Source organism: Paramisgurnus dabryanus, chromosome 6 (assembly GCF_030506205.2).
Source record: "Paramisgurnus dabryanus chromosome 6, PD_genome_1.1, whole genome shotgun sequence".
Lineage (NCBI taxonomy): Eukaryota > Metazoa > Chordata > Actinopteri > Cypriniformes > Cobitidae > Paramisgurnus > Paramisgurnus dabryanus.
Window position 1 is genome coordinate 15,706,034 of NC_133342.1, and position 10,677 is coordinate 15,716,710.

The 10,677-nt window shown below is 35.7% G+C and overlaps 1 protein-coding gene across 1 annotated transcript; it reads left to right on the forward strand.

The window, feature by feature from the left end:
- The first annotated feature begins 1,383 nt into the window (after window positions 1-1,383).
- aqp1a.1 (aquaporin 1a (Colton blood group), tandem duplicate 1) lies at window positions 1,384-4,294 on the forward strand. The gene is made up of 4 exons (XM_065267914.1): window positions 1,384-1,811; window positions 2,508-2,672; window positions 2,930-3,010; window positions 3,621-4,294. The coding sequence occupies exons 1-4, from the start codon at window positions 1,455-1,457 to the stop codon at window positions 3,798-3,800; spliced, it is 783 nt and encodes a 260-aa protein (XP_065123986.1). The 5' UTR covers window positions 1,384-1,454; the 3' UTR covers window positions 3,801-4,294.
- The last annotated feature ends 6,383 nt before the right edge of the window (window positions 4,295-10,677 follow it).

Below are 10,677 nucleotides of genomic sequence, written 5' to 3' on the forward strand. Positions count from 1 at the left end.
CTTAACAATTACTGATATCCATGGAATTTGTTTATATGAAAGATTTTGAACATAAAATAATGCCAAATTATCATATTTTGAATTTGTTGCCTTGCCCAACCTGCCATTTTACAAGTTTGAGATAGTAAAACAAAAATGATTATTTATTATTAAAGCATACTGAATAGCATTTTTTATAGCATAAAGTGACACATGTCATAAATGTATCAGGTTATTTACATAGTACGTAATGTCCCCAGACACAAAATATGCATGCAAGCCTAAATAACAGTTCTGCGCTGATTAAGCTCATGTGAAACTTAAATGGAATGCGTCTAAACATTTGACATGCAGTATAGCGACATGGACAGAAAGACTTTGACTTTGTTTGACTTTGTTCTATTGTCTCAGGAAGGAGGTGGGGGCTTTAGGATACTGTGATTGTTTATGTGTGTGCGTAAATCAGAGAGAAGCTATACATTTTAAGTTCGCATTTAAAACTTGTGAATTATTTCCTTAACACCTTTGTATGTTTTTTGTCTTTGAATTGTTTTTCTTTCTTTACTATTTATCTTTTTTCACCTAAACTGTCATTTAAAAGTTTAGACTTGAATAGAATTAGATTCATTATGATCTTGAAAATGAATGATGCTTCGAATACATTTTTGTAGACAAATGTCACTTCGAATTAATTAATTATTAATATATATATATATTATGAATGAGTGAATGTATAGATAAGTGCTTAATCCACCACATAAAGTTGGTTGAGTGAATGCCCAGAGTATACAAAGCTATTGAATAATAACCATGGCTACTTTAAAACATTTATAATATAAGATAAACATTTTCGTTTGCTACACATCAAATATTATAGCTTTGATGACTTTTTACGCTGAAAATGTGTAATAATAAAGAAGGAGAAAGTGTCCACTCTGGATTTAAAATCAGTTATTCACATCTTTAAAATATGTAAAACTGTGGTTGAAATCATAACAAGATGAAAAGGAAAAACTCCACAGGATCTCTGTTTTTGCATTCTTCTCACACAGAGTATACAAAGCTATTGAATAATAACCATGGCTACTTTAAAACATTTAAAATATAAGATAAACATTTTTGTTTGCTACACATCAAATATTATAGTTTTAATGACTTAGCTATTATTTAACACTGAAAATGTGTTATAATAAAGAAGGAGAAAGTGTCCACTCTGGATTTAAAATCAGTTATTCACATCTTTAAAATATGTAAAACTGTGGTTGAAATCATAACAAGATGAAAAGGAAAACTCCACAGGATCTCTGTTTTTACATTCTTCTCACACACTCCCTATTTCTGCCCCGTCACTTAAACCCGCCCCCTCTTTCATTAGCAGGACCTACCCTATAAATGCTCTCTTTTGGCAGAGAAACTTATTTAGTGCCCACAGAAATCTCCACATTACCAGCTGAGAGTGCCCTGAACTGGCAGTCATGAAGGAACTGAAGAGCAAGGCATTCTGGAGGGCCGTTTTGGCCGAGCTGGTTGGCATGACCCTCTTCATCTTCCTTAGCATTACAGCTGCCGTTGGAAACTCCAACAAAGACAAACCAGATCAGGAGGTCAAAGTGGCACTGGCTTTCGGTTTGTCCATCGCCACTCTCGCCCAGAGTCTCGGGCACATCAGCGGAGCCCATCTGAACCCGGCCGTGACGTTGGGCTTGCTGGCCAGCTGTCAGATCAGCTTGCTGAAGGCTGTGATGTACATCGTTGCCCAAATGTTGGGTGCAGCGGTGGCAAGTGGCATCGTCTATGGCTGCACAAAAGGGGACAGCCTGGGACTAAACACTGTAAGTAACTTTATTTTGTTTTTACTTTTTACTAAAAAAAAGTTCTAAGAGATGTAAAAGTTCAGTTATAATATATAAATTCAAAACTTGAAATATTTCTGGCTCCTGCTATTTTGACCTTTCAAAGCATTTGCTATGCATCAAGATGTTTTTAACAATTATAGCTAAATGAAATAAAGAAATAACTTATGCTAATAAGAGGAATAGCATTAAATATATACATCATATCTCATATATATCTTTATTAAGAGTATATTGATAAACAGAGTAACTCAGTGTGTCACAGTCGTGTGAATGGGTGTGTAGTGAGGCACACGCTGATAATAAACTTATCTGACATGCTCAGAGGTTGTGTTTCTCACTATAGTTTATTTAGTGAGCAGCTTACCCTATAAAGTAGGTAGTGAACTTGTAAACAATGCACTAACTTTGCTTTGACTCACTGTGAAATCACATTAAAAATTTACTGTACATTATTTTTTATTTTTTTTTTGTACTTACTGTACAACAGTGATGAATTTATTTTTCCTCAATAGATGTTTTCTACTTATGGGTTTTAAAACAACTGTGATCTCTGTGCATGCAAAGAAACTTAGTTTTAACCTCAGTTTTGCAGTCAGTAAAATGTTGTATTATTTAATTAAGTTGTTCAACAATAACCATATTGCTTTCTTGTAACATTTTGTTTTTCTTTAGATCAACAACGATATTTCTGTAGGTCAAGGTGTTGGCATTGAACTCCTCGCTACCTTCCAGCTGGTTCTGTGTGTCATAGCAGTCACAGATAAAAGAAGGCGTGACGTGACAGGCTCCGCCCCCTTGGCCATCGGGCTCAGTGTTTGCCTTGGCCACTTGACAGCCGTGAGTAATCAGCCTTTAAAACGTTTCCCTGCTGTCCAGCTAAATGAAATTCTTGTTATTGTTATAAATATTACCAGGGTTATTGTATAGACATTAATATATAGAAATCATGCAAATTAGTTTTGTTTTATTCAACATAACAAATAAGCCTAACCAAATAAGTGATATTAGTATTATTATTGTTCAGATGATGGGCAGCTTATTGCTTTTGCCCGCGGCATTCACACTTCTCTCTCTCTCTCTCTTTGTGTCTGTAGATCAGCTTCACTGGATGTGGCATCAATCCTGCCCGATCCTTCGGTCCGGCAGTGATTTTCAAAGACTTTACCAATCACTGGGTAATCCTCACTTCTTTGTTTTCTGTTTGCAAAATACATGATACCTGTATGTATGCTCAGCGTCACGCACTTGTTAATTTTAAACTCTTCAGAATCTTATCAGAAGACAGAATAAACTAATGTCAAACTTTTATGGTTAATAAATAACAAGGATATTGTTTTAGATGAATGCCTAGTGCAGAATAATCTATAGTAAACATATGCTCACGTAGCATTTATTAGTGGGATTGCTAGGGCAGGTGTTACCATTACTATTGCTCATGCTTGGGAGAAGGAATTTTTCCAAACATACAAGTCTTTGTGCTAATCTATGGTGTACTATATATAGACACATAGGGACATACAGTACACCGACAAAAAAAAAAAAAAACGGTCAAGTAATGTCCCAAGCTGTCCCTGGGGCAGTATCCTTTAAAAAGGTCATAATATGTACCATTTAGGTACAGACATGTTTATGCACCTTTGAGGACTTACATGAATGCTTTAGGTGCAAGGGTGTACTTAGTGAACAGGGACCATTTTTCGGACTATGTAGGGACCCTCAAAATAACCCCCCAATAATTGTAATTATTATAATAAAACATACATGATATTTGTCGTTTTTTGTTAGGTCTACTGGGTAGGCCCAATGTGTGGAGGTGTGGCAGCCGCCCTGGTCTATGACTTTCTTCTCTACCCGAAAATGGACGACTTCCCTGACCGCATGAGAGTGCTGGTCTCTGGACCGCCCACTGACTATGATGTCAATGGAACAGACGACCCCCCTGCTGTAGAGATGTCATCAAAGTGATAAAATTATCTGCAAATTTAATGTATCATACTTTTTAAGACTACAACATACCTGTAAATATATCTTTTGTCCCTACGGGGAAATGACATTGTTTTTAAATGTACTATATGACAGTGTTAAAATTGCAATTGTGAAGCTCTTTTTAGCAGGCGTTTTTGTCTCAGTTCATGTAAGCTTTTTGTTATTTCGTCTCTTTTGTTTAGTGAATCAGTATGTACCTCAGGAAAATTCTATAATGTTTTCAAAAATGTCACATATCAGTATTCAAAATGTAGATTCACTTGTTTTTGTAAACATAATTTTTTAAATGAATGTGTGTTTTATGTCACGTTGTATTGTATTATGTGTACACTATAATATTTGTTTTCTTGACTCTTGTAAGTAAACTCTTTTGAATGCAAAATCTTAAATCTGTACGTCTGCTGCTTACAGTACACAATACAGATAAAGCATATACCGTAGTAAGACTGTGGTTAATGTCTTCTTAATGTGGATTTATTTGGAAGACCTGGACTTTTTTTTAAGTTTGATTATAAAACTAAAAGCACATTTTCAATACAATCTCATAGCAATTCGTAATTATTGTAAATAACAATGGCGGCTCGCGACTGCTTATTCGAAGGGCGGCAATTTCAAAATAAGTGTTCGGAGTGTTATGTGTGTTGCTTACATTTTCAAAATATGTGTTTTTTGTGTCATGTGAAGCATGTGCATCACGTGTTTTGTCAAAATAAGTGTGCCTGCTGCACATGCGTCAAAACCGTTTATAATAAAAGAGACGCTTACATTCACAAAATCCATGCAAAACACTCCCTTAACAGTAAACTCTGATTATGCATGAGATTATGTGAGTATCTGGCAAACTGAAGCGTCTCTTTTATCATAAACCCTTTAGACGCGTTTGCAGCAGGCACTTATTTTGACAAGACACGTGATGCACACACAACCTCTCGAATCGCAGAACACATATTTTGAAAAAGGAACCACACATGACGGGCTACATACATGTTGTGACGAACTTTGCATCGAGCACTCTCGAAAAAAGAAGTCATCGGCCGCCACTGGTAAATAATACTGAAAAAAGTTGGCTTAACTTTAAAGTCGCAATGTAACAGAAGTAGCGATTGTCTAATATTGTCTAATAATAAATACCCCATAATTTTCTAATTTGTTGACGTATATCCGAGTGAAACGGCTTCTGGAATGAAAAAAGGTAAGGCTGGACTTAAATTCGTCCATTGAGAATTGATTGGATTGTTGGAAGTTGGGTCAAGTAGCTAATTGCTAATCGCTGCTATCTTTTCCTGGACTCCACCCACCTGCCATACCATATGACCCAGAAGTAAAGAAAGTTTAGACTTGTTCGACTTCATGCGGCGCCACAAGAATCGGCAGCCAGATGACGTCAAAGTAACGTGATAGCGACCCGCTCTTGTGGAACTTTGACCTCATCTGGCTGTCGATTGCGGCACCGCATGAAGTCGAACAAGCCTAACGTTTTGAGTAGGGGATTTGCGTTTTTGATTAAAGATTATGAGGGCACATAAATGAATGAAGCTCACAGAAAAGTCATTTGTAAAAAAACACCACAATATTCCAAAACAAATTACATTTTTTTTTATTTCATTTCGACTTAAAAAAAAGTAAGTAACAGTAGACTTAAGAATATTAGTTTACGTAACAATGTTGAATTAACTCAAAATTTTAATGCAACCATTAGGTAACTTACTTTTTTAGGTTGAACCAACAAATATTTTTTATTAATCACACATTTTTGCACTATTTACAAATTCAAATACAAAATGGCCACTTTGTAAAATAGTAATGTTTTCCAATAAGATCGGGCTGCGCATTTCTCCTCAACTGCTTCAGGTTAATCACTTTGAATAACCTGAGGTTAAGAGTGTGGATCCAGATAAAATAATGCTGATTTATAAATCATTTATTGGGTTTGATCCTACAATTTCTTGTGATTTACGGTTTTCTACATAAAACCATACTTCATATTATGTAAAGATTATGTGAAATCAATGATTGAAATCAAATTTGATGCTCTTTATCTCATAATTAGATTATGAGACTTTTGCCTGGACAGGTTTACATATCTGTGAACATCTAAGCGTTTTACCCGTGAGACCTGTCCATCGAAAAATAAAGACAAATGGAAGGAGAAGTACAAATATCTGTGTAATGGAGTTAACAAACTGACCTTTTGAGACAACTATTATTAAGTTAACTGCAAGTGTCATTGCTAAACAAAACTCAAATATGTCACCCAGTTGATGAAATATAATTTCATCAAATTAAATTGATACATTTCATTTAAATGTTTTTGTCTTGTCTGTTATCACTGTGCCTAACCTGATTCTATGTCCTGCATTGTTATTGGTTAGTTACTATAGCTAAGAGGCAGGGTGTTGTATTAGCGGTGCGAAAGGTTGTGGGTTTGATCCCAGGGAACACACATAAGGACGGCTTCCCGGACAGGGCTTACCCAATTCTCAGATTAAAATGCATGTTTGAGCTGACTTAATTTAAAAACACCTTGCACTGACATAACATATATAGTAATGACAATGTTTTGTCTCAAGATGCACATCAGTATTGTTTTTTGTAAGGTTAGTTTGTAAAAACTACTTAAATGTCCTAATATAACCCTTAAGGCCTTGTCCTGGATTAACCTTATTCAACCCAGTATCACGAAATTACGTACCTATAGTCACGTAAATTTGTGAGTCTCATTTGTGACACTGACACGGTTTTCCGCCTCTTTGTGTGAACATGTCACGTATTTCTGTTTACGTGCCACTGTCACGTATTTGTTACTCAACTGTTTTGTCCTATTTTCTTACCATTGTCGCTTCAGTTTAGGGTTAGATTTACATAAAATGGCATCCTTACCCAAACCCAACTCTTACCCTAATGCCAGGTGACAATTGTTTAAAAATCATAAAATATAAAAACATGAATCATGAAAAAAGGTATAAACCAATACAACTGAAGCGACAATGGTTAGAAAATAGAACAAAACAGTTGAGTAACAAATACGTGACAGTGACACGTAAACAGAAATGCGTTACCTGTTCACGTAAAAAGGCGGAAAACCGTGTCAGTGTCGCGCATAAGACTCACAAATTTACTTGACTATAGGTACATAATTTCGTGATACAGGGTTGCCTTATAGGGCACACTCACACTATCTAAACCAAACCGCGCCCGGGCGCGTTCGACCCCCAAAGGTTTGACTACTGTAGTACTTGGGAAACTGCCCCATAGTGTTAAAAAGTGTATACCTTGTAAATATCACACCGTATGTCACTTTGAATAAATCATCTGCCGGATACATAAATGTAAAAGTTATTTATCTGCTTAGGTTTTATTAGTTATGATTTAGTTAACTCATGGCACTTCTGGTTCTTGGATTGCTTTATGTTAGTTCTCAACTAACTGTTTAGAAGTGTCACACATCTCATAGCCTTATCATTGGCTAGTCCTGTTTTGTGGTTTGAGTTTTGAGTACTTTATGAAGTTTGCACAGGTCAAATCAACTCTTTAAACAGCCAGATAAATGCTGAGCACAATTGTGATGCAAATATCCTGCTGTAGGAGAGATAACAAGCTGTTAATAGAAATGTTTGACAATGGCGTCTGAAAGCAGGCACATCAGATCATTCAGAAAGTTGATATTTTGAATTCCTGGAGGTTTTTTACAAGATCGAAGAGATTGTATCTTTAATATCAAATATTTAATATCACAATATTAATATTGTACTAAATAGGTCAATGTTTATCATTGAAGTGCTAACTTTTAAGTTTCATGTCCTAGTTTCACAGTCTGTGTGATATTGTTTGCTGGTGGTAATGATTTACCATGATGTTCTCTCATATTGTTGACTCAGAGATGAGAAAATTTATTATTTTAAACATTTCATGCTCAATATATTGACTGAAATATGAAATGGACGTGAACATGCCATCATGCACTCTTGCAAGTGTTTTTTAATGATGTTTAATGGACCGGTAGCTAGAACCCCATGGATAAAAGCATGAAGCCCACCTCCCTCCTTTTGTGCATCTGTATCCTGTTCCACACACCCAAGGAATGTTGCATCTTTTCTTATTGTTTTAAAGTTGTGTAGTAATCCAGTGTTCATAAACGATTAAGCTTAAAGTAAATTGACTAATTCACCTGGTTGCAAAGCATGTATGTTATTGTCTACAGCATAAACTGCAACAGCAGTTAACAGATCAGCAGCTTTCTATTCTCAAGACAATCGCATGTCTTATTTTAATGTCTTATATACTAAAAGAATCATATTTGGTGGATTTAAATGAGATAATTCCTGTAAATATGTTTTCAGATGTGTGCAGGCTGTTTTAGTTGTCTCTCCAGCTAGTAACACACCTTATCAGTGTTATGATGTCAGCAGCTCTGTTTCATTCAACGCCAGTTTATCTGCAGGTCAGTAGAACTACCAGGTGTGCATGAAAGTTGACTTTCTCACCAATTCTTGCATGTTTTTATGGTGTGTTGAAAACTGACACCAGACGTTCTAAAAATGCTGGGATGTTTCAACCCATGATTAGGTAAAATATGGAGAACCCTTACCATTGGTTTAAATTAAACCACAAGTGAAAACAACAAAGCATTTGTTTCAGGGCGAACCGGCTGGCCTGAAATCCAGTTTGGCATTCCGGCTATTGCATTATCATTCCCACAAGTCCCATGCTTATCATGTGGTATGTGCATATACAATATAAGCAAGCTGAAACATAATGTTGCATTTTCACTGCATTGAAAGAAAATCAGTAAATGGCACTCAACACAAAAGTGCAGTAGGACTTGTATGCTTTGGCCCTATCAATCCCACAATCCACCTCAAGCATATGGTGTTCGTTTTAATTTTAATTAATAAATATTAATATTTCGTTTAATAATAAATTTTAAAAAGTGCCAAAAAATTTTTTTATTGCTTGCGCCACTGTAGCTGTGTAGTTTTAAAACGTCATTGCTCATATTAACCCCTTGGACGTCACCCCACTCTATTGATTTAAATTTACACTCTTGGAGCTTTCCAACGATATGTAGTTTGTGGTGATGGATTAAGATTTTCATCAACAAAATTGATATAAACATAGGTGTCCCGTAGTCGGGACGGCGATGCTTAAAAGTTTAAAGCATTATGCATGTCAAGGATATTATATTGCATCTCTACCTTTACATCTGTGATATACATTTTGATTTTAGTCTGCACCTTTATAATGTATACTGTCTCTCTTTTTATGTACGTTATGCATATCCTAAAAGACAAATATTTGCGAAACAAGGTATCTTTATATTAGGACTTCATTGCATTGTCTCTGCTGTGTTTACACATCTCTGGGAAAGCTGGATGGCAAAGGATGCTTCTTTTGTCAACTGCTCTTATCGGTGTCACGATTTGTTTTTTTCCTTTCTCGGGACTATTGAGTTGGTTCTTTTGTGTGGTAGTCCCTTTATCCTGTCTTCTAAATGTGGAAATTTTCCTGGCCAGCTCATGTCCTGGCTTTAAAATCTGACACTTTCACACAACCTTTCTTTAAGTGTGCATGAGGAATTCAGGGAGGCGAACAATGATGAAGAAAAATACTGCTGAGGAAATGTGACGTAACACGGCACGCGTGGCTTTTGCTAGGTAAATAAACAGTTTACGGTTTCCCCTACCAGGGGGTGCACAGCAGATGCAGGTCTTTGTATGCAACCTATAAAAACAATTACTGCAACCTGTGTAACTGATGGTGACAAGCCAATGTAAACTAAACGTGTAATAAAGCACTTAGATTTTTCTTACTTTAGTTAAATGAAACCAATATCCTGAAACTTGTTACCCAACATTGTTACAATTTCCCAAAGCTCATTTTATAGTAAGCAATTTTGAAAATGTGAAATTTACTTCAATTGTTAGGCTAACACTTAAAAAAAGTTTTGTCAACTTAAATTTTCTCACCTTAAGTGAAAAATTTAAGGTGAAATAAAAAAAATTATATTTCAATTTTATTATTTCAATTATTTCCTATTTCAACCTGAAAAAAGTTTTTTTTTCACTTAAAGTATGAAAAAGGTAAGTTGAAAAAATCTCTTAACTTATAAGTACTCTTAAAATTTTCTTTTTAGCAACTTTCACTTTTTACAATGTTGTTACGTTCCAAACACAAATGTATGACAATAATGTGAACCAGTAAAACCAAGAAAACACACACAATTATTACTCAACAATGCAAACCAGTGATGCGATGGTCAATGTATAAACAACCCGCACCCGACTGACGTTTTTAACTAACCCACCAGCAACTCGGACTGCAAAAAAATTAAACATCAATATTGTACCCGACCCGCTCCCTGGCCCGTATTTTTTAATTGTTTAAAATAGTTAATTGGCATATTTATTTCAAACGACCCAACTGACCGCCACCCGAATATCATTAAAAATATTTTTGGATGACTCATAACCACGGGTAACAGCAGGTGACCACAGGCACCCGCTCATTTTGGATCAACCCACTGTCACGGCAGGCTTGTGCACAAAAGAGGGAGAACCCAAACGCAGACGATAAATATAAATAATTGGGAGTTTATTAAAGTAACAAACACAAAAACCCACGAGGGGGTAAAACAGAATATAAATAAACACAGTGATGGGAACGAAACACAGTAACAAAACACTGGAATCAAAGTATAAGTCAGAAACACGAAATACATGAACTCACTGACTTACAACAACTGTAGACAATGAACGCGCACACGACACAGAGAACACGAGGGCATTATATAGACAGCACATCAATGGGGAACAGGTGAACATAATTAATCACTTAAGACCAGTGTTGGGTGTAACTA